Raw genomic sequence first — 24,086 nt, 5'->3', positions numbered from 1 at the left:
ACTCCGTAATTTGTGGACAATTACCATTGGAAAAACAGTAATAGACTTTGATTAGCATATGCCACACGGTCCACGTGCCAGATGGATTTTTGTCATAGTTGTCTTGGCTACAATGCTGAATCAGTGTGGGTTTCAAATCATTGTCAGCTCGGGTTTCGAGACTTTGGTGAGACTGCTCCTGGCTTGGGAGCATCTTCCATGTGCTCTGTAGGCGCACAAGACCATTGCTGCAGTCCGTGTGTTCTGGTGGAGAGGGAAATATTTTTTGGCAATAGAATTCACTTTTACATTGATCTGTTCTTATGTCATTAGGTAGCAAAATCTCTTGTGTCCTATCTTTAGTGTCCACATTCATCTCAGGGCTTTTGCCAAGCCACGTGGCAGGAGGCCGTCGTTTCCACTCCCCGATGTAGACAGAAGGTGGGCCAGGAGGCCCAGGAGGCCCAGGAATGGGTAGTGGGACAGTGAGGGCCCCGCAGGGCAGGGGAGGGGAGCTTTGGCCAGGTGGGTGCTGTGACTCCTCACACTGATGTTCCCCATGAGACCCCTTCCCGAGTCCCCTGCGCGTGACAGGGGAGAGAGGCAGTTGGTCTGGCTCCTTTCAGAACTGGGTCGTTTTTATTTTGAAAGTAACAGTGAGGCTCGAGGACGGTGGCAAATACTGCTTGATTTACGGAGGGGACAAGGGGAGCGGAGTAGAGCTCAGAAGCCCAGTGTGTGTACATGAGATACGGGCACGTGTGTGGAGTGTGAGTGTGCATGTGTGTGCATGCGGGCGTGTGGGTGTGTGCATACGTGTTCAGGGTGTGCCGAAGCTGGAGGAGGCCTGAGGACACGATGTGTGGAGACTGTGCCCCGAACCATGCCTTGGGTGAGAGTTTTGGAGATGGCAAGTGATTCGTGGGAAGGCGGGCCGTGTGCTGACTCAGGAAGCTCTGGTGTTAAGGGTCGGGTGACCCACGGTGAAGGGCAGACTGGCCGCTGTTGGTTTCTCCACAAATTTACCTGCTTGGCCTTGGCCCACTGTTCGTAGGCGTGGACCATGCCACACTGCCGCTGGGGCAGGTGTGGGCGGTGGTATGCTGGGCAGGCTGGGGCAGGAGTGCCTCCAGGAGGGTGTCAGAGGCTGCCGAGCAGGAGACCCGTGGCTGCTGGCAGTGTATCTTTTCTCTCCCTGTAACTTGTGGCCATGATTACTCTTAGCTGGTGGCTGATATTCACGGTGAAATATGCTCTTCCTTAATTCTAGAGCAAATAACAACACGCATAAATCAGTGGTCATGTCAGCATATGGAGTGCTGGGGGGAAATGTGCATCACGCCTGCAGCTCTGGTAATAAATCCCTTGTGATATTGCTGCTGCTTTGCCTCCCAGGACTGGGGGGTCTGCTGGCCCCGGGTAGACCCCCACGGGCAGGCACTGGCGACAGGTGCCCTGTGGTTGGACTGTGGTTGGACTTGGCTTCCCTGTGATGAGGTCATGTTCATGTCGTGTCTAATTATCTGCCGTGATCAAGGCAGACCTGGGAAGCAGTGAACAGGCGTTTGTCCTGTCCTGTCTAGCAGAGTTCGGTCACCTGCCATTTCCTGGGCCGGACACCAGCTCTGAGTGTGGGTTGCTTCCGGGGCTGTGTGTCTGCAGGTCGCTGTGCCCCTGTGGGCACCGGGCACGTACAGTGATGGTGTGTGCTGGCTCCTATGACTGTTACCATGGCGGGACATGCAAAGGTGCTGCCGTGTCAGGACTCAGCCAAAGCTTCCAACGTGGTCACACCTTGGGCACTTTCTGCTCTGTCCTCCCTGCAGTGCTAGCCAGCCTCTGCCCTCCCAGGCCATGGAGAGGGGCGAGTGGCCTGGTGGGTGGGGTCCCCACTGCTGAGCACCCCTCTGAGTTGCTGTGCCAGTCTGCTCTCCGTTGCAGTGGCAGGGCACCTGAGAGAGACTGGACGAGCGGTTTATTTTGGTTCTGTTGCTCTAGGACTGAGGTGATGCTGGGCATCATGGCCTGGGAGTGTGTGGCACAGGAGAGGCAGCCAGGAGCAGACAGCAGGAGTGAGGGTGGAGAAGCACCCCTTTTGAGGCACACCTGGTCCCGCCTCCTGGGGCCCCCTCCCCATCTTACCAGCTGAGACTTAAGCCTTCAGGCGATACCCCAGACTGACTGTTACTCCACAGGGAGGGCCTGGAGGTCAGGTGGGGGAAGAGAGATGGCCTAGCAGTGCTGATTTCATGCTCACAGCAAACTTGGGCCACTGCCTTTACAGGGACCAGCCTGGCACCTGGGCCCGCAAGGCCCCACAATCACGTCTGCTGCAGAGCCTCCCCAAGAACACTCTGCCACCACCACCTTTCCTGCACACCCTGCTGCTCAACACCTGTGGGTGAGGGGTGACAGGGAGTGGGGGCAGGCGGGGGGCTCAGGGCCCTGAGCTCCAGTGCAGCCACGCACGCAGATGTGCTGGAGACGGTGAAGAGGAAGAATGTGCTATCTGAGCTCATGCGATTCTCTCAGAGAAGCAGAGGCTGCCAGCCTTGGGTATAGGCTCCACGGGCATGGGGTGGGCACTGGGCAGGCAGTGGGACCCTCAGCTGGGCATAAGCCTGTGCTCCTTGTAGGAGGAGGTGACCCTGAAAATTGCCCTTTCTTTTGGGGGGCTTGAAAGGATGTCATAAATTCAAGAGGCCACAGTGTGGATTTAGGGTGACTCTGACCTTTAGTTCTGTGTGATGTTTATTTTTGCGTCCTCTGTGGATCATGGTTTGGGCTTGGTAAACTAATCTATTTAATGTAATTGGGTGCTCCAGCTCCCAGGACTTTAGGCCAGGAAGTTAATGGTTGCACTTTAAAGTTGCTCTGTGGGTGGATTCCTTCGTAGTTACCAGCTCTCTCCTAATTAGTTGGTTCCCATTCTTTCACTTGCCTTGCAGCCCGGCCTGGACAGCCGTGAAAGGATGGAGCCCTAACCCCAAGACCCCCACAATCAAGGGGAGAGTGTGTCCTTAGGCTACAGTCCCAGTACAATGTGGGCAGTCCTGTCGGATGCCTGGGCAGAGTAGCTACCAGGCCAGCAAGGGGCTCTGGGGGCCTTCCGAGTGGTTCCTGGTGGATGTGTGGGAGTCTGTCGACCAGAGGAGCAGGAGTAAAGAATGAGGCTTTGGCGGGAACACACGCTCAGGCTGCTGAAAGGCATAATGTGTTCGGAACCCACCCAGATTTGGGTGGCCCTGGGGCGGGTATGATTATAGTGCTGGCCCCGACCGCACCCTGTTTCCTGGGCCCCTGCTGCAGGGTGGCTGTTTCTTGTGTCCTTTGTGTCCGAGATGAGTGCCACAGAGCACGCATGGCCTTCCCCAGCCCTGTTCCTACTCCTATCTGATGTGGGGTTCCCTCTCAGGAGGACGGAGCCCCGCAGTGAGGAGCTGGTGTCCTAAGGGGGGCTGTCCCCACTTCTCTGTCCTCTCTAACTTCCTCATGTCCCTTTCCTCCTTCCTGGGCCCTGCTGACCTCTCTTTTCCTCATCAGTGGCCACGTGGTCACCCCTTGCTCCCCAGGTGCTCTGTCCCTGGCCCTCCTGGTGTCATGCGCTGGTACTGGTTTGTGGCACATGTGGGCTGCCCAAGGTCCTAGTCTGCCCTGGTACCGTGAGCCCGCTCCTTTCCTGGGAGGAGCCCTGGGGTCTGTGCCCCTGGGCAGCAGGGTATCAGGACAGCTGGGGCCACAGGCAGAGATGCAGTGCCGCCTGGTAGGGATGAGGGTGGTGCAGAGGCCTCGCTTTAAGAGTTGCCCTGTGTGTATCAGGCTGTGCCATGCTCCCTTTGGGTGGCTGTCCATGCCATGCTTGCCTGGGGTTCTCAGGACCCTGGCTCTGATCCTCAGCTCTGCAAAAACAAAAACCAGAATAACCCAGCCTCATATCAAAGTAGATCTGCCTCGGTGTACATGGAACCTCTGCGGCAGCAGACGGCGCCCGGGGGCACGGTCTCTGTCCTCTCACTGACTGCTGCCTCTCTGTCTCCCCCAGGCTGCCTGCTGGAGGACGGCCTTTGCGGCGCGACGGAGGCCTGCGTAAATGGTGAGTGTGCAGCGGCCAGGCTGGGTCTCTCCTGCCAGGTGGCCCCGAGCGAGATGTACCACGCCCTACCGTCCGGAAGGCTGCAGGCCAGGGGAACTGGAGGTGGAGGGACGTGGGTCGCACACTTCACATGCAGAGGGTGGACCAGCGTGTCATCTGTTGGTGCCCTGGTGTCTTAGGACGGGTCACAAGAGGCTTTGCAGCTATAGAGGGAGAGGCTGTGGGATGGACTCCTGGTGTGGAGGTCCAGGGGCAGCCCTGCCCACCCTGTGTTTTCCTCCTCATCACCTCTGCTTGTTCTCTGCCCCCTTGCGCTCTGCTCGTCTTCAGGCGGGGTTCAGGCCCACAGCTGGGGCGCTCTACCAAGAGTGTGTGGGGGCGGGGAGGGAGAGTCATGTGGGACTCCTTCTCCTCTTGTTCGATGGGTGATGAATTCAGGGCAGTTTGCAGTTTGAACTCAGATAATAAACACGAAGATCGGCAAAGGGACAAAGAGATGCACAAAGGCACTTTGCCCAAAGCGAGGTGGGGTCTAGAGCACACGTGTGGGGGACACACCCTCCGGTCTTGGCCTGCTGCCCACCAGCTCTGTCTGACGGTGTGTACACTGGCAAAGCTGCCTCTTGAGTGCCCGGATTCTCTGTACAGAGGTGATGATGGGGACCCGGGTGCACAGGAGGGTGTGGCTGGGGTGCAGCTGGGGCTCCTCCTCATTGGAGCCAGGTCAAGTGCGGACGCCCTTCCTTCTGAAGCACAGGTCCTGGGCTCAGGGTGTACACACCGTGCTTTGGATGTGGAAGGCAAAAGCAGGGAGGGCAGGAATCTCAGGGCCGGCTGACCTGTGCTTGCCTGTCTGTCCTGGGGGGAGGGCACCCTTGCAGCGTGGACTGTTCTCCTTTGTCTTGCTCCTCTCAGGAAGGTTTCTGCATAGCATATGGTGGGTGGCTGAGGTGGCAGGACAAGGAGAAGAGACACTTGGCAGGTGGCCGCTGGCAGGTTGGAGACGGGTGTGGCTGTACTGGCTGCGTGGTGTCTGCCCAGTTCAGCCCTGGGCTCCTTGGCATGTGTCTTGGGCAGCTTTCCTTTGGAGAGAGCATTTTAAAAATTATATTAAAATACGTTATCTTCCCAAACTCAACAGATTTTGCAAGTAAAGAAACTAAGCGTATGTTTGATCTGACTGGAAATGTATAAGCACCAGCAAAACAAAATCCAAAACCCTGTACTGCCTTTGACAGAAAGCAGGTCTGGACAGCATGGTATGACTGCTCTAGGTTTTCTCTTTTTTAAGCTCCTCTTGCCTGCGTCATGTGCAGTTATATTAAGATAGTGGCTCTGAATGCTTTAGAAAAGAAAGAGCAATTTAAATGTAAGTAGAAATCTTCAGGCCTTGGTTCACAGCAACAGGCGATATTTGGTGTCTTTTTTCTGGTACAGTTAAGGTCTAGCGGGCAGCAACGCAGACTCCCCCATCCCTCAAACTGTACTCCGAGTCTGGTAGGAGCACATCCTGCTGCTTTCGCTGCAGCCTAGATTTATGGTTGTCATGGTGATCCCATAATGGGGCTGACAGCTGGTTGGCCACGGGATGTGGCAGCCACACTGAAGACAGGAAGTCCATAGTGTTCCAGAATACTCTGCAGTCAGACAGCAATCTTTCTCTTCCTCCCTGGCTCCCTTTTCCTGGGGTGCATGTAGACATGCATAATCCCATTAGCTTATACATATTTCCTAAAAGCCCCACAGGCCTTTGTTAGTAAAAATTGAAATGTTTGGATCAAATAAGGTATGTCATGTCTTAGTTACTTTTCTTGTTGCTGAGACAAAATACACTGGACCATCGAGTTATGGCCTGCCTGACGTACGAACAACGTGGGTTAGGACCAGAATTTTAGTTTTAATTTATGATCATGGTCTTGAGCTATGACCTGAATGCTGGCTGCTTATGCTTCCAGGTGGTCTCAAATACAGATTTAACCCCTAAAGAGTTCTGGAAGGAACATTACAGCATCCTTTCCTGTATGGGGTTAAGTGAGAAATCCTAATGTCTCCCTAAGGACACTGTGATCTGCCTGTGTATAGGAGAGAGACTTTGAAGGCTGTGTAGAGGAGTCTGAGCCTTCAGCTGACAACCTGAGTTACAGCCAGTCCTCAGGAACAAATCAAGTTTCTAAGTCAAGTGTCCACTGTACCCGATACTTACAAGTTAAGAGAGGAAAGGTTTATAGAGCTCACAATTTGTAGAGGTTTCAGTCCATAATTGGCCAAGGAGAGATAGTTCATGGCAGACAGAAGGTAGCATGGCGAGCAAAGGATGACCACAGCTTTTTCTATCCCTTATATCTTATCCAGGCTACCTAGAACATGTAGCACTCACACCCTTAACTCTACTTCTCTTGATCTTAGCCTTGCACCATGAATCAACACAAGAGTCACACACTCTAGATTCAGCCACCTCTGACAAACCCCACCCAGGACTGCATGAGGCTTGGGGGACATCCAGACACAAGCCATAGCATTTCATAAAGTCAAAAGATAAACCTACTTACCAGCTCTTACCAATTAGGATTGCTATCTGTTTTAGTCACTTTCTCCTCACTGGGATAAAATACCTCACACCCACAGTTTAAAGGAGGACAGGATTGCTTTGGTTTGCAATTTCAGAAGTTTCAGTCCATGGTGGTTGGTTGGTTCAAATGCAGAAATGGTCTGGTACAAAGGCCTTGTGGAGGTAAGCTGCTCATGTCATGGTGGACAGGAAGCAGGAAAGGAAGGAAGAGCTGGGGAGGAAGACTAAACTCTTCCAGGTCAAACCCAGTGACCTCCAATCAGGCCCCACCTGCTACAGCACACTCGGCTGGTGATCTCATTAGTGGGTGAATCCACCGATTAGTAGAGTGCCCCATGATCTAGTCACATTCCAAAATCTCCACCTCTGAGTGCATGAGAATTTTGGGAGAAATTTTGGATGTAAACCACACACTATTGTAAGAAAAATATAAGCACTGGCAAGGATATGGGGAAATCAGTGGGAATGTAAAAGGTGCAGCTCTGTGGAAAACAGCATGGCTATTCCTTGGAAAGTTAAAGGTAGATATGATCCACCAATCCTGCTTGTGTATATGTCCCCTAAAAATTGACAGCAAGGACTTGAAGGGATTCTTGAACACCTACAAGCACTACAGCATGATTTACAAAATCCACAAAGTGGATACAATGCAGGTGTCTACGGAAACAAAATGTGGTCCATCTATAGTGTGGAATATCATTCACCCTTACCAAGGGAGGACATTCTGACGCATGCTACAAGTTGGATGAACCCGAAAACATTAAGTGAAGTAAGCCAGTGACAAAGATACAGGCTGTATGATTCCACTTTTATGAGGCTGCTAGAGCATGCTCGTCACCTTCACAGAGATGGAGAGAAGAATGGTGGGTGCCAGAGGCTGGGGAGGGGAAGTGAGCAGCTGTGAATTGCTATGAAGTTTCACTTTGGGAAGATGAAAAAGTTCCAGAAATGAATGGCATTGATGGTTGTACAATAATGTGAATATCGTTAGCACCAGTATATTGTGCACTTAAAAAACAGTTAAGATGGTAAGTTTGTGTTATATGTTTATTAATCACAGTAAAAAAATGAAAAGAGTAAACGGAAATAATTTTGGTCATTAGAGAAAAAACTGTAGGTATTTTGTGTGTGCACTCAAGGTAAAGTGATCATAGCATCCTAGAACAGGCCATAGAAAAGACAGTGTAGATGTAGTTCCACATGCATCCTAAGTGTCTGGAAAACAGGTTCCAAAATAATTTAAGTAGGTTTGATTCCTTGGTCAAAGTATTAGGTTGTCATTGCTGTGACAAAACACCTGAGAATCACAACTTAAAAGAGAAAAGACTGATTGTATTTGATTCTCACTTTCAGAGGTTTCAGTCCATGGTCAGCTGGCACCATTACTGTGGGCTGGGGGGAGGTAAAAGCATGGTGGAAGGGCCTGGTGGAGCAAGCTACTCACCTCACGGCAGCTGGGAAGTAGAGGTGAAAAGAGCCAGAGAGAAAGGGGCTGGGGACAAAATATATCCTTCAAAGTAGTAACCAGGTGACCTGCTTTGTCCAATCAGTATCCTCCTCCTCCTAGTCAGCCCATTCAGCTGCTGGACTCATCCACAGCTTACTCCATTGATGAAGTTAGAACCCTTGTGATCCAGTCACTTCCTAAAGCTCATCAGCTGGTGGCAGCCAGGAGCCTTGTGGGGGAGATTTTAGGTACCAGTCACAACATTCAATAACTCTGAGTGGGACACATCCAGAGGTGGATGGCAGCTCCTAAAAAGAACTCCCAAAGGTATGATAATCAGCAACACTATACATGGTGTGATTAAAAAACCAGAATGTTTAAATTTAAAAATTTACTACAGTAAAAGACCTATTGCCATAAATCCCCACCAAAATATTTCCCCTTGCTTTGAACACTTTCTGAAGCAGCACAGGTGTCCTCTTTCCTGAGCGTCTTTAGTTGCACTGCCCTGGCTGCCTCAAGGTCCTGAATAGATTCAAAACAGTTACCTTCCACAGTCATTTTGACTTGGGGGAAGAGCCAGGATTTACATGGCACTAGATCTGGCAGATAAGGTACATGAGGACATGCCCTTGTATTTTTATGAGCCTGCTTTTTATTGGATGGCGCTTAGCAGCAGCATTCACCATATTTTTTATCACACCTTGTAAAGACACGATTTCTAGAGACAAACACTGAGGAACGGAGATGGGGCACCCAGGGTGGCCTGGGCTTTTGAGGGACCGCCAGGCTGGCAGCAGCCTTGCAGAGCTGGCAGCGTGGGTGCCCCCTCCTAGGTCAGGTGAGAGGAGCAAGGCAGGACTCCAGGTGCTGGGAGACAGCAGCACACGCGGGGACAGTGGTGCAGCTCGTAGCCAGCTGGTTCTGCCTCAGGGTGCAAGGCTGTGTCAGGTGCCGCCTCTCCCCCCTTTTATGCTTCTTCCCAACCATTGTCATAGCAACAGCCTGGTTCTGAGGGGCGGGGCAGGAGCTCGCAGAGGATGAAGCAGGGTGGTGTGACATCACTTTGTTAGGACCTTACTGGACCTGTTTCAGCTGGCCGAGCTGAAGAGGGACCCGCGGGCATCTGCTCCCCAGGGGAAAGCAAGGGCAGGGGCACAGACAGGGCCCTGGGCTGCACTGCAACACCACCAGCCTCACAGTTACACTGCAGAAAGAAGCCCGAACCACACATCGTGGCGCTCTGTGCGCAGGGGGCGTGCACACACCTCGAGCCTGGAGCCACCGGCAGCGGCAGGAGTGTGGCAGTGCTGGTTTCCGGTTTCCTTGTGTGGAGAGGAGACCTCCAAGGGGGCAGAGCTCTAAATACAGGCGCATCGCACACTCCACAATGAACTTGTTTTTACAAAGGAAAACAAGAACCTAGGGTCCATTCAGTGAGGAGATTAGACCTGCGCTATTGGCAGGAAAATTGCGCTTTCTTGAAGGACTCAACACTGGACCCACACACGTGCACTTCCTCCAGGGTGCTAGAGGAAGAGAATGGACAAAAACGCCCAGCTCCACTGTCTGGGCACAAAGCCAGGCCAGCGGCCCCCTCTGTCCTGAGATTCAGGGTCCGTTGGGCCAAGTCGCCTTTCACGGGAGTACTGCCACACGGGCTGCCCAGAGCGAAGGTGTTAGGACATCCACACCCCTATGTCCCTGACCTGAGAGGTGTGATGCCAACTGCACATGCTCCCGCTCCCAGAAGCAGGGAGGGCTGCCAGGGGCATGAAAGAATGAAGGGAGGGAAGAATGGATGAATCGTCACTTTCACAGCACAAGAGACATCGCTGCAGCCCTCGACCGAAGGGTGGTGTCTTTACTCACCCATCCTAGGTCTGCAGCTGAGACACCTATAATGAAAGAGAGATGGACAAGAGAGGGATCCACATTTACTTCATGTTAACTTTACCTCACCCAGGAACCTTCAGTAGGGAAGACAGAGAAACAGGGAAGCCTGTGTGTTATGGACATCCTGCAGGAACACCTGGGATCAGAGGAGCTGATGTAGAGCTGGTAAACTGGGATGGGGGCTTAGTGTGCTTAGGGAAGGGGGTGGCTTATGCTGGCTGTTGGAGGGGCAAGGGACTCAAGCTTCTAAGTTCTGTCCTATTGGCTAAGATCAAGTGTAGTGTCTAAGTTCTGTTCCTGCCCTCTGCTCAAATGCAAGGTGCTGAATGTTGTAGTCTGCCCCAGGATAGCACGTCAAGTCCCAAAAGCACACTTCAGAAATTGCCTAAGAAAAGCTCACGAGTGGAATCATTTGTAAATGTCAAAAGCAGCCAACTTGGCCTCGTCTGACCCCAGCCCTTAGGAGGCCATGGGCCTCACCTCTTCAGCCAGGCCCTACAAAGCAGTGCACCCACAGTGTCAGCCAGGGAAGTGGCTGCACACTATCTCCTGCAAGTCTAGGCAGCCCACAGAGTCCTACCCCCAAGTAAAGAGCTTGCAATTCAGAGATTCCACATTGCTTCTTCTGCAGTCTCAACGGCAGCATCTAGAACAGTGATGGAGCAGCCCCCACACCGCAAGTCGGACTTAGTTTTTGAGAAGGAATCTCACTGAGTTGCTGAGGCTGGCCTCGGACCCTGGGGCCCTCCTGTCTTCGTGGCACTGCTACAGAGCTCTCTGGGAATCACCCCGAAGAGGTGTCCAGGGAAAGGCTCATCCTCTCTGCAGCAGGATGCGGGGTGTCCAGCCCCAGGCCACATCTCAGCGGGGTGGCCCCAGCACGCCCAGGTTTCCTGCCTTTTCCTGCTCTTCAGTGGCTTGTGATTCATCTAGTGTGGATTTTATTGCTGCTACCTAATCTCTTTTTCAAGCCAACTGTGCTTTTTCACAGTCTCCCAGTTGTCAAATTAAAACTTCTTATTATTTTATTTTTCCAGTGCAATAAAACAGAATAGCTCTGTTTATCAAATTGCCGCAGCATGCAGGGTAACCCAGTAAATCACACAGGCGGGTGAGAGACCCAGTGTGTGGTCGCTGAACGTGAAAATGAAAAGAGAAAAGCATTCGGAAGACTTCCAACAAAAGCATTCATTCGCTCTGCATCCTCAGACCCCAAGGAGGCTTTGGCGCGCAAGGAGGGGGGAGGGGCTGGCCTGTCCTCGCTGGACGCACATTTGGAGCCGGAGTTACCTTTGCAGCAGCAGTGGACGCTCTCATTTACAGGCACTCCAGCTAGCCCACTTTCCTGAGCTCTTGCCTGGCCGCGCGGCGGGACTCAGCTAATGAACTTTTGCCCCTGCACAGCTCTACGTGAAGAAGCTGGGGTTTGCACAAGTCAGAGCCTCACTGCGCTCAAGGCCCTCCGGCTGTGGTTTGCACCTGACGGTCTGATCTCAGACCTGTGTCCTCTGCTTGCCGCCCAGCTGTGCCCACCCGCAGCTCCGCCCCAAGTGTGGCAGGAATGGACACCTCACCCACCTGCCATGTCCCTAGGAAAGCAGCCCCTGCCCAGGCGGGTGCTCAGGGCAGATGGCCCTCCCCGTGTGGATGAGGCTGAGGCGCCTGTGTGATGAGCCACTCCCTTGGCACTGGGCATCAGAGGGACCGTGAATGGCGCTGTAACTCCGGGTGTTGTCCCTGCAGAAAGGACTAAGTGATGGGGGACAGCCTACGCAGAATCAAGATGATCCTGTCCGTGTGTGTTCTCCCCAGAAGAGTGGCATCACTAGGAACTGTGCGTATGGGTTAATACAGATTAAACAAAGGGACCCGGCAGGACCGTCACTCCTGACTCTCTGACGTCTGAGGTCAACAAAAGTCCTCTGTGTTGTGTGACAGACACCAAGAGAGGAGGGGGAGGGTAGGAGCCACCTGGGTCCCCTGCCAGCACTGTGTTCCTGCACGTGCTGTGCCGAGCCTCCTAGGCGTGGGTTGGCACCAGGCTGGGCACAGTCAAGGACATCCCAGACCCTGGGGGCATCCCAGCATGCATGCAGTCTCCTCTACCAGGCAGCGTGTGTGGCCCCAGGACCTTGGCATGAGAGTAAATCAGTCCCAGATGTGAAGATGAACTAATAATGCTGAATAATGATAAATTTACCACTTTGTTTATGCTAATTAACAAGCTGTGGCATTGTCTTGAGAGTATACTCAGTACACTAACAGTGACTGCGTTACCCCAAGCTCTCTGTGTTCTCAGCACTCTCAGGGCACTGTGGGTGCTGGGTGCCGGTGCTGACCCCACACATGACAGAGAACACTAGGACCAGGGACCAGATGTGCGCTGTGAGTCTGCCCTGAAGAATAAGAAGCCAGGCCTGGGTTCTGGCTGCCACTGTTCTGTGTGTCCCAGTCACCTTGAAGGAGCCACGCTCAGACATGGTCACAGGTCCTGTGGTGACCACAGTCTGCCCCTGCCCTGCCAGGAGGGTCCCACAGCGTGACAGCTTTCAGAACTCTGCAGAGCCTGGAGATGCCCTGGGGAGGCGAGACCTGCGCTCTCCCTCCTTGCTGCCCTTTGCTTTCAGCTCCGAGGATTCAGGACAGTCCAGTAACAAGAGTCGCCTTTGGCCACTGGCGAGTCACTGGGGCTGGGAGTGTCTGGGGCTGTGCCCTTCCCAAGGTGACCACCCCCCTTTGGTGGGGCCTGGCCCTACAGGGCAGAGCATGTGAGCGGACTGGCTGCAGACCCTGAGGATGGGTCTGGAGGTCCAGGGGGCACTGGGGGACCCTCTTGCAGAACTGGGCTTGTGTTGGTCTGGAGCATGCACAGGTCCTCTGACCCAGGACGGTGGCCTCCCTGGTGCTGGCGCCCTGGGAGGTCCTCCACCCGCCCCCTGCGCCCGCTTCCTTGTCCAAGTGCCCCCCACCTCCTCAGCCAGGGACAGCAGAGAGAAAGGCGGTGGCGGGCCTAGGGACACCTCACCCTGCCTGCCTGTGGGTCGCTACCGGCTGCAGAGGGGCTGACCCCACACTCGGTTTTGGCCTTTTACCCTTTCTTCAGAAGGGTGCTTTGCAGCCTGCCTGGGCCGGACCCACAAGCATGATCGCAGGCTCAGCCGGTCTGGAAGGCAGGGAGAGTTGCACACTTGGGATTTTAGGTTTTGTTTGCGTTTGCCTCAGGAGAGAACTCGTACATTCTTTGGGCACCGTTACTCGCCTGCGTTCTGTTGATAATGGGAGACGGCAGCAGGCTACTGATGAGGCGGAAAGAGCCAGTCACCGGCCACATGTCTGCCTTTCTCTCAGGTTTATTAGGAGTGGCTTAAAAATAAACTATGTAAATATATGGACAAAGGAGGTGTGATAGAAAAATGCAACGAGTGCTTAAATTTTAAAGAATCAGTGCAGAGAAAGACACATTGCCGTCAGCCCCCTCAAAGCTCTTCACCTTGAACACACATCACTCTTGCCAGTGTCCTTAGCTGTGCTGTCCTGGCTGCCTCGATGTCCTGAATCCGTTCACAATGTTTACCTTCCGAGGTCATTGGCTCTGGGAAGAGCCAGAAGTCACGCCGAGCCGGATCTGGGAACAGGGTGCAGACGCACACACGGATGTTCTTCTCGGAGTGCCCTTCTCTGGGATGGCACTCGGCAGCAGCATTCACGGTATTTTTGATCGCACCTTATAGAGACACTCATTAAAGAGGACTCCGGAACTGCTTCAGCGAGTAAGTGTGTCTGAAGCAAGGGGAGGGGCGGCTTTTGAGGAGGATTCGTGGCCGTGTGACTTTTACCGTAGTAAATTTTTTTAAAAATGAGATATTCCCTGTATTTTTTGACCAGTCTCGCACATCTCTGGTGTGACAGGGAGCCTGTTCCACTCTCAAATTCCAATTAATCCAAGGTAAAAGGGAATGGAAATTAATTACCGAATCAAGCTGTGTGACAAGAAGTCTAATTTGGCATTTCAGTGGGAAAAGCGATGTGACTTTTGAGCCTTGACACTAATGCCTATTAATGGTGAGTCGCAACAGATCGACCTCCCTTTGCACCCACATGGCGAGCAGGTCAAAGCTGGCGCTGCCCCCCGAGCTCTCCCTTCCTCGGGGCTCATCCGGAGCTGCTGGACGCAGAGGCCTGGGGAGCGCAGCGCCATTCCTGCCTCTGCTTGGCCTGGCTGCATGTACAGCACAACCGGGGAGGCTGTCCTTGCAGAGGGGGCGGTCTCTGTCCTCTTCCGGCCTCCGGGTGCCTGGCCACAGCGTCCTCAGGCAGAGAACAGCAGTCCATGCCCACAGCCACGGGAGTCACGCCTGCCCGTGAGGTGCCCCCGCCTCCCTGCACGTGCCCTTTCTCCTTGCCTCCCGCCTGCCCACGTCTGTGCGTGGGCCTTTGTGGAGGTGCCGGCCACTCCCTCCTGCGTCTGAGCGGCTAGGGTCATCCTGTGCCAGGAGCAGGAGACTCTGCTTTCGTGCCCTGGTGCTGCTGTGTCACGCCGCCGTCATGGATGTGACGCTAATGGCCCTGTCTGTGTGGCTCTGTCACTGGAAGGATGACCGCCGGGGGATATTGTGTTTGGAGCTGAGTGAGATGTGGGAAGAATCCTCATCAAGGAAGGAGGGTGTGGGCTTTGGGCCTCTGAGGCCTGTCCTGGGATTGTGGTCGCCTGAGTCCAGGTTAAAAAGACAACTGAGAGTCACGCGTCTGCGCTGTGTGACTTCTGTGTCTGAGCACCAGACTTCTGTGAGACAGTCTGGAGAAGGTGCTGGGATTCCTACCACTGAATCAGCTCAGGAAACCAGTCTCCAGAGAAGCGAGTCCAAGAGCTCAGGATGGCACAGTAGTGTCCGGGACAGCAATGTGACGCAAGAGGCTGAGCGGAGGTGGTTGCACAGAGCGGGGAAAGGACTCAGTGCAAAGCCAGCCCTAAAAAGCCCAGAGAGCACAGACAAATCCAGAATCATGCTGGCCGTGCCTGGGCTAGGTGTGTCCTAGGAGTGGGAGAGGTCGGCATGGAGGTGACCTCACCTGGACCGGGTAGGTCCTAGGAGTTGGGAAGTCAGTGTGGAGAGGACAGAAATGACGGGTGGCAGGAGGGTGGCAGTAATCCTCCTGTTGGCATCCTGTTGCCTGGGACTTGTCGGCTGGCTGGCAGTGCAGGGGCGGTGTGCGTTACTCAGGGCCTTTTGCTGAGAGAGCCTTGTGTCTTGAGACATGGTCCTGGTGATGGTCCTGGGCTGATGGTGTGCTGCTCAGTTGGGGCGGAGGGTGTCACAGGTCTCCCTGATCTGTCACCTACCCGCAGGATCTCTTCCCCATGGTCACATCTGGAAGAATGGCCTGTGTGAATGAAGGGGACACTCAGAAGTGTTGCAGCTCAGGACGAGCAGAGCTTGGTTGGAGCTGCCCAAGGCCAGCTGGAACCGGGCCATGGGGGTGGTCCTCGTAGGGTATGCTCCTGTGGGTTGTCCACTCCCATACCCCAGGGAGCTTGCTGTGAACCTGCAGGGCCTGAACCTCCCGTCCTCCACAGTGGGACCCTGGAGGAGTGTGCCCGTGGATCCTGGGAGATACAGTTGGAGAAGCTGCCCACGCTGGTCCTTACTAACTCCTCCTCCTTGGCTGTGCCGGGGAGCTGAGCCAGGGCCTGCCGCCAGGGGTAAAGGACCCAACTGACTTCAAGCCACCCAAACATCGTGCCCCCCAGAATCCAGTTGAGCCTGCTTGGCAGCCCCGCCTCACCCAGCCTCTTTCCACTACACCCCAGGAACACTTTCTCTAGCCAAGTGGCCTGTTCTCCCCAGTGCCGCTCTCAGACCGGCTCTCCTCACTTCCCCGGTGGTTGTCACCTGCCTGAGGGCCTGTCGCCAGCCCACCTGGGATGGACCCCCTTCCCACAGGAGGACCCTGTCGCTCTCAGCTGGAGGCCCGTGGAGGCACCCTTGCCTGAGGTGCCTGCTGGGTGCCCCGTCACCATCTTCTCACCTTTACCCCCAGCTTTGGGTTGATTTACCTACATATCAGATTAACTCTACAATTCAATTTTTGATGAAGGAGCAAATTCCTCCTGTGGCATCTGTGGAGCTCCTTGCTCCTGGGGTCTCGTGTGGTTTGTGGCAGTTGGGAAGACAGGCAGGTGGGGTTCTGTGCAGACAGGTGGGCTGGGCCCCACTCCCCTCAGGGTCTCCCTCTGCTGAGTCTTTCCTGGTGGCCCACGCCTGGGTCTGCATTTGGTCTCTGTGCAGAAGATCGTGATACCTGCGTGAGAGTCACTGAGGTGAAGAGAAGGACTTTTGTGGAAAGAGGTACTGGACTTGGGTCAAGCAAATCAAGCAAACTAGGTGATAGCAAAGCCAAGGAATGCTATACTTGAGATTTATACTAGTTTTTGCTTTGCAAATGTTTTCTTTATTTTTTGGATGCTTACGACATTTGGTTCTGAAGATATTTATAGCCAACCTGTTTTGTGAAAATTAATATTTAATTTACAACATATCACCTACTTCTGTGAGGTAGTTGGATGGTCTGCACTGTTTTTCAAAGTCAGGGTTGGGTTTAATGTGCTCAACTTCAGGTCTGCCCAGACTTCCTGAGCCTACGCCAGTGCTCTTTTGGGCCCTATGTCTGGGGGATGCATTGCTGTAGCTTAGGAAGCAGCTGCTGCAGCAGGAACAGGAAACATCCTCTTTTCCTGCTGGAGCCCGTTGCCATGGAGATTGTATAAATTATGGAGGAAGGCGAGGCCCACAGTGCACACACAGGTATCTCATCCACAGCCCTCTCAGCTGGCCAGGCGCAGGATGCCATGGCTCTGCCTTAGCTGCCCACTCGGCTGTGGGCCCACGGGGACAGGCCCCCCAGCTGGGACAGCTCCTTGGGGACAGTTTGCCTGAGAAACCAAGTGGCTTGTGGCAGGAAGGATTTCAGGCTTTCACAGGTGCTGACAGCTGCTCTTGCTCAGAATTCTGGGTCCCAGCTTGCTGCAGCATCTGAGGAAGTCACTGGGTCCTAAAGTGACTGTGATCCATCTTGCTAGGGGATTGGAGGTGACTGGAAATGGGGTTCTGGGGGTCATGAAGCTGTTGGTATTTTCAGCCGTGGCCTAGAGATTGGATGCAGCACACATGTGTGTCTTTCAGTCACACAGTTGTTGTTAAAGCAGAATATTAAATTGAACTTGGATCCTAAACCTCCCACTTAGCATTTTCCTTTGTGTGTGGCTGACTGGTAGCTTGTGTTGGGCAGTGTCTGACAACTGGCTCTCAGGGCCCAGGGTGTGATTCCTTCCATATGCTGGCTTCCAGCTTCAGCCTGACGTCACTGGAGCTGGGCCTGGAAGAGGTGTGGATGGTCATCCTCTGTAGCTGGCACTTGTCTCAGATGTACAGTACCCATCGCGGGTCGTTTGCCTGCAGCCACTAATGAAGTCGTGCATGTGCTGGGTGGAAGCAGTTCCCCTGGGGTTGGCAGTGGACAGTGGGTGGCCCTGGCAGAGCAGCGACCCACGAGACCTACACCTGCAGCCTGAGGTGGTGTGAGGAGAGCAGGGTTTGGGGTGAGGCTAGGACCCGCTTAGTCTGGCTTTGAGCTCGTGTGCTGTTTTGAGCAGGACCAGCCCCCGGTGTGTGGCTGTGGGGACCAGACGGGCACTGCGTCGTGCTCATGCATTGCCTCTGGGTGTCACATGTGTCATCTGAGCAGATGCTGCCATGTCCTGAGTGGTAGCAGGCCTTTCATTCTCCCTGAGCAGACGCAGGCTCAGCCTCTTACATGTCCAGTGCTGGTGGTGTGTGGAAGGACTTGCCAGGACCACAGCTGCCCAGGGTCTGCCTGTTCGTCCTTCCAAGGCCATGGATTGCACACTGTCTGCCTTTACGAAACAGGCCATCGTGATGCCGGCAGGAAGAGGGGAAGCGGTCATTTACAGGTGAGTGTTCCCACGAAGTGCAGCTGCACCACACTCGCCACATCTGCAGGAGCCGTGACTGGGCTGGGCATCGTACCTTGTGATGTCGCTTGTCTTCCTTTGGCTCTGAAATTGACTTTCAGCAGATAGAATGAATCAAGACTCACCACACCCACCTGAGAGAGACCCTGTGCCCAGGGTGCCCACCCAGGGTGGGAAGTGCTCCAAAGCGAGAAAAAGACTTGTGGAAGGTCACACCCGCTCTTTTATCCACTGGCTTGAGGGGCACTGTGTTCACCGGGGCTGAGGCTTGTTCTCCGAATGGGAGAACCCCAGGGACTAGAACCCAGTTGTGCACGTGCTGAGACCCTGCGAGAAGTCAGCGAGCAGGCACCCGCTGGTGCTGTGGTGAGGGGAGGAAGGGCTGGCTGGAGCAGGCACTCTCGGGGTCAGAAGCGTCAGCCCCTGTGCTCAGCCGGCCTCCCGCTCATGGTGAGCCGGCCTGCGCCTCCCCGCATGCTGTGGTCCTTCCCCGACCGGCTCCTGCCGCACTTCTCCTGGAGAGGTCTGTCCCTTCTTGCTGGAGACACACTGGAGGTTGAGTGCACAGCATCTTGTTTGTTCATGTGGAGGTGGAGTCTGGTCTTTGACTGTCGCAATGAAGCCGCTGTGGACATTCTTCTCCTCAGAGCAGAAGGGCAGAGTTTGTGTCAGCAGCTATCACCCAGACCTGGAATCCGGGTGGAAGCAGAAATATAAGAACTAAAATAAAAAAAAGCAATGTATCCCACGAGCCACTAGGAAGATACATGGTTGTCGGTTCCTGCAGCCCAGTTCTCCCGTCCGGTTCTTCAACAAGGACATATTTTACTGTAACCTACATCCAAATGGAAATCGTCCACTTCTGCTTCATTATCTTCTCAGGCCTGGTGATGATGGTAGGAAGGATTCTCGGGCCCAGTTCCGAACACTCTGCTTGGGCGGGGCTCCCCTCTTGCTGTGTGGTATAAATGATGCTCCCCAGCCATCTTCCCAGTCAGGTGGTTTTGCTGCCTTTCAGGTTTGTTTCTGGGGGGCAGAGATGCCCTGGGACAGAGCCAGGCAGGGCCGGATAGGCTCCTACACTGCCACTGAGGACGTGGTCAAAAACTTGTGTTTTGCTTTTTCACACTTTCAAAAGAAACAAACAAAGCAACTAGACCCCAACTTTATAGAACTTTGGATCTGCTCTTTGTACAACAATGTGCTCCTTTCCTTCACCAAACAGGCAGTGCTGCTGACCCCAGTGCGTGAGCACCTGGGTTCCCGTCACGTGGTCGTGATCACTGGGGCGCAGACACAGTGGGCTGGAGGTCAGGGACCCGGGCTTGTCTGGCTCTGCCTCCAGCTGCCGGCTTGACCTCACCTGTGTCTGAGTCGCTTCCCATTAGAGCCTGTTTCTCACCTGTGTGGATTGTTGCTAGCTGCTCGAGAGGAACACCTGGAAGCTTTAAGAAATGCGGGTGCCCAGGCTCCACCTGGCATGGCAGGCTCGGGGTCTCCAGAGGGTGGGGCCAGGCAGCCTTTTCTTTCTTGCACTTCCTTTCTTTATTTTGTGAGCTCTCTGAGGAGACTCTAATGAGCAGTTAGAGCTGAGGACCCTGGGCCAGACAAATCCGATGAAACCTTCCTGCCCTAAAGATTCTGTGATCTCGGCACTAAATGCCAGCTGTGCTTTGCAAAACAAAGCCAGAGTTATGAGGAAGGAACTCAAGCTCCTCATTATCATGTCTATGGTCTGTTAGCAAGAACACCATTAGTTTGGAAGATATTTCTCTGCGGGCATGCAAATCAATGCAAATGACTAATTTGCCATTTGAGGATTTGCAAATTGCAATGCAAACTTGTCTTAGGTAAATAACCTTGGTTTAACTGAGCAACAGTGCTCTGTGTTTTATTATTATTAAGGATATTAGCTCAAGACACAGGAAGACAGTAAAAATACTACAAATTATTGCCAATACTGCATGGTATCTTACTGTCTATGGGAGGTTTAATACACACTGGGTCACCTGGGCCACAAAACTCTGGTTGCACCCCCTGGATGCTCACACAGGGGATGGATTTGAGATGGACCTAGACAGGTAGTGTGAAGGTAGTGTCATTTCACACCAGCTCTGCACTGGGGACATGTGTGCTGTCTCCACGCAACAGAAGGGGAGGCTGAGGCAGGTTAGGAGCTGTGTGTGGTCCACAGCTAGTTAATGCTGGAATTAAGAGTCCTGTCTAACTTAGTGCTAGTCTGTAATCTGAGCTGTCCTCTCTAGCTGTGTTATCTTAAGCAGTTACTTAGCCTTGCTAAACCTCAACTTCTCTAAAATGCATGCAGTAATATTCTGGTTTCCCTTCAGATCATCTAAATCTTTTACTTGTTGCTAAAATGTAGATGATGGCACTTTTCTAAAGGCGGGTGCAAGTGCCCGTGAAAGGTTTGCACAGAAGCTGGCACACAGGGGGTGCTACATGATGTCTCCTGGACTTGTTCTGGGTGGTGTAGGGGTCTGAGATTGCATTTTGCTCCTTCATTTTAAACTCAGTGGAATGTGTAAGCTTTTGCAGTCTGTGCTAGCATGCAGGTACAGCTTCCCCAATGTAGAACTCTTCACAGTTGAAGGAGATGAGCCACACAGAGCACACTGGAGTGTGACAGTGATGGTGATGATGGCTGTTGTGCTGATGCTGTGGCGTGAGTGATGTGACAATGATGATGATAATGACCAGGACAGTGATGGTGGAGATGAGGCTGGCAGTGGTCTACCAATAACAACAACAATACTGACATTGTAACCATAGTGATGAAAATGATGACAGTGATGATGAGGGTGATGCGAGGGTAGTGACAATGACAACAGCGATGGGAGTTGGTGGTGGTGATGATGATGATGGAGGTGGTGACAGGGGAGGAGGGAGAAGGTAGGGACATGAGGTGGGGACATAGCCTGCACAGCCTTTGGACATCCAGCTCTAAAGGACCTGCATGTTGAAGGACCTGGGCTGTTGGTGACACCCACATGAACAGGTTCCCTGGGACTAGCTCTGCCCCATGTGGCCCATGTGCATCCCCGGCCAGCCCAGCAGGACCAATTTCAGCTGCAGCCAGGTTGGGGAGGAACGTGATTTCTAAGATCTTCAGCTCTTAGCTTAGATCCGTAGCTTGAGAGTCCAAGTCCAGCCCACTGCCCCCACCATGGAGCCAGTCCTGTGTGCTCAGCAGGATGAATCTCACCCCATGTTGCTGGAGCGTCATCTCAAGTTGCTCTTACCTTGACATCTCTTCAATCAAGCTGAGCTGGGGGTGGATTTGCCTCAAGGAACCCAGTCCCAACCTTGAACTCACCTGCAGCTTCCTAGGTCCTGTGTGCACTCACAGGCAGGTCAGAGTTGTCTAGCCTTGAACTGCATGTCCTTCCTGTGTGTGAAAATGCCCTTGGATCATCAGTAGATTTCACATAAAGAGTGGAGGCCATGCAGACAGGACTTTGCTTTCTGAAGCTCTCCTGCTTGGGAATCTGCTCTCAGAGCCGTTCTGGGAGCTGCTCTCTGATCCTAAATGTTTTTAAACCAGTTGTTCTGGCTTGAGGTGGGTGAAGCATTGCTTTCCTCAACATTGGAATCTGCTTGAGCAAGTGCAATTGGGGAAGGAAGCTGGGCTTTGCCTGCACTGATCCAGGGACCTTCCAGGACAGAACCAGACATTCTCAGCAAACTGCAGCACCACTTGCCAAACGAGCCTCCTCTCCAGAGAGCTTGATGCTCAGCGACCCTCATGCTCAGGAGGAAACAGCCACAGAGGAGGGTGACACGGACCGCAGTCTAGGATGAGAGCTCCTCCTGGGTTCCTAGGGGCAGTCACCTGCTCCTGCTCTCACTTTCTCACCAGTGGGTCTGTGTGGAGGAAGCAGGAGGCCCAGCACCCTGCACTGGGGTGGGATGGGGTGTGATGGGCAGCAGGCTGCTTGGACCTCATCTAATTTGGTCCTGTGGCTCCCCAGCCTTGGCTGCTTTCTGCGCCGTTTGTGTGTGGCCCTGGGAGGATGGCAGGGCAAGGACACACTGATAGACTGGGTGATGGTGCTGGCAGTGCTGTGTGGAATGAAGAGGCAGGGATAGACCAGGGCTGGATCTCCTCTTCTGTGGGCCCTGCAGCCTGCACACCGGTGGCGGTGAACCTATGGCACACGTGCCACAGTTGCTCATTTATTATCACTGAAAGCTCAGGAAGGTTCGCATCACTGCTGCAGGCCCTGGGGCGGTGCAGGCTCTGGGCTCTCGCCCATGCTGCCTGTGGCCCATGTGTGAACACAGGTGCAGCTCTGCTGCAGCTGCCTCTGTCCAGTGCTTGGTGCAGCCTGTGTGTGTGTGCACATGTGCATGTGTGTGCAGCTACCTTGTCCTGATGCTTGCTGTGGCCTGTGTGTGCACATGTGTGCGCCTTGAGCAAGTTATCTCGCCACCATGGAGCTTTTGCAAATTCCTGTGAGGCTGCAGAGCTTGCCCTTAAGTCAGTGTGGGGTAGGGCCAGGTGTTCCCACACGCAGCCCTGTGAGCATCCCCAGCTGTGGCCCCAGGCTCTGCGGCCTGGGTCAGACCCCCTGAGCTCCTGGCAGACCAACCACCAGACTCAGTGCAGTTTCTTGGCTCTGTCCTTGAGCGGCTGTGTGTGTCAGGGGAGAGAGCCATACTGTGTGCTCAGGGTAGGAAGGGGTGCTGTGCAGGCTGAGTGTGGAGGACAGGGAGAGGTCACTGGAAGAACACTTGATGACGTCTGTTTGCTGCATACTGAGGGCTGCAAGGCACAAACCCTGGCATCAGGAGGTCTCCGACATGCCTGGGAGACAGAAATTAGGGACCTTTCACCTGGCTTTTCAACCACCTCTCTGTACTCCTGGGGTGTGCGACCAAAGAAGAGATATAAAATCTGACTGCCAGTGCTTCCTGGGGAACTGGAGCCCGTCTGGGTGCAAGGGAGCTCAGTCAGACCTGTGAAGTTCTGACGGCACAGGGGGATTCCCAACATAAATGGTGAACCCCAGAACAATTTTCCCATAATTCCAGGTCTAACCGCAGAGAAGGGAGTTCTGGCGTGGCCAACTGTGGTGGTGTCTGAATAAACCCCGTGCCTGATTTGATGCCCTGTGTGTAAGCCTGGTGGGTTCACCTGGGTTGCAGCTGCTGGGTGTGGGAGCGGGGGCTTTCTGGTTACTCCTGTTCCTCCTTCTACTCCCAGAGACCCTCGTCTCTGCTGGACCTCACCCAGCCCCCAGCTCATGGAGTTCCCATTCTCAGAGTGGGTTTTTCTGTCCGTGGTCATGTAGACCTCTCTGCATGGTGAGTGCTGGTTGTCACCATCTGCGAGCTGCAAGGGAAATTTGGCCGAGGCCAGCATGAGCTGCAGAGGCCTGGGGGCACCTGCCAGGACCCAGCTTCTGGCTGCTTTGTCTGCAGCTTGACCGTGGGGTTGGGACAGCATGTGAGGTGGGAACCTGCTGGTCAGGGTGGGGAAGCTAGGGACGGGTCTTGCTGGCCTGCTGTGCTGCAGGGCAAGTGCTTCCAGGCAACTTGTCCTGCTGAGGTAGAGCCACAAAGCCCAGGCCTTGCTGGATGCCAGGCCCTGCTGTGGAACTTACAAGCCTCGGAGCCCAGATGCACTTCTGATGGCAGCTGGGCTGTCACTACCGCCTGGCCTCTGAGCATCAGAACACTCGCTATGGGTGGCTGTGAGGCAGGCCAGTCCACATCCTCTGGCTGATGCTGGAGCAGGGTTGGCTGGAGAAGGGCCTGTCTGGACCTGCAGCTGGGGCTGGGCAAAGGCAGTGGTGATGTGGAGGGGCGTGGACGGGGCAGGCTGCAGGTATTCAGCAAAGGGAAATGAGACCAGGACAGCACTCGGGGTTCCGGCTTAATCCCTCCCGACTCCTGGAGGCTCCCGGAGGAGCTTCTTGGTTCCAGAGGTGGCCCTGAGGGGTTCATTCTCAGCCATGCTGGGGTGACCTGTTGTCCTATGATCTGATACAACTGCCGCTACTTCCAACCTTTTTCTAGTGTTTTTCTTATACTTGGACAGCTTTCATGCATTTATAAACATATTTTTTTATTATAATTCTCTCTTTAAATG

At 53.9% G+C, this 24,086-nt stretch overlaps 1 protein-coding gene across 1 annotated transcript in view; it reads left to right on the top strand.

Moving 5' to 3' along the window:
* The window catches only part of Ptprn2 (protein tyrosine phosphatase, receptor type, N polypeptide 2), a 496,397-nt gene that overhangs the window by 25,087 nt on the left and 447,224 nt on the right, over positions 1-24,086 (top strand). The window contains exon 3 of the mRNA XM_005414104.1: positions 4,022-4,072. Within this exon, the coding sequence (XP_005414161.1) occupies positions 4,022-4,072 (51 nt within the window). The remainder of the gene's footprint in view (positions 1-4,021; positions 4,073-24,086) is intronic.

The sequence above is a fragment of the Chinchilla lanigera genome, unplaced genomic scaffold (genome assembly GCF_000276665.1).
Source record: "Chinchilla lanigera isolate Chin_1 unplaced genomic scaffold, ChiLan1.0 scaffold00178, whole genome shotgun sequence".
Taxonomy (NCBI): Eukaryota; Metazoa; Chordata; class Mammalia; order Rodentia; family Chinchillidae; genus Chinchilla; species Chinchilla lanigera.
Note: the sequence above shows the minus strand (reverse complement) of the source record. Positions and strands in the feature narration are given on the sequence as shown.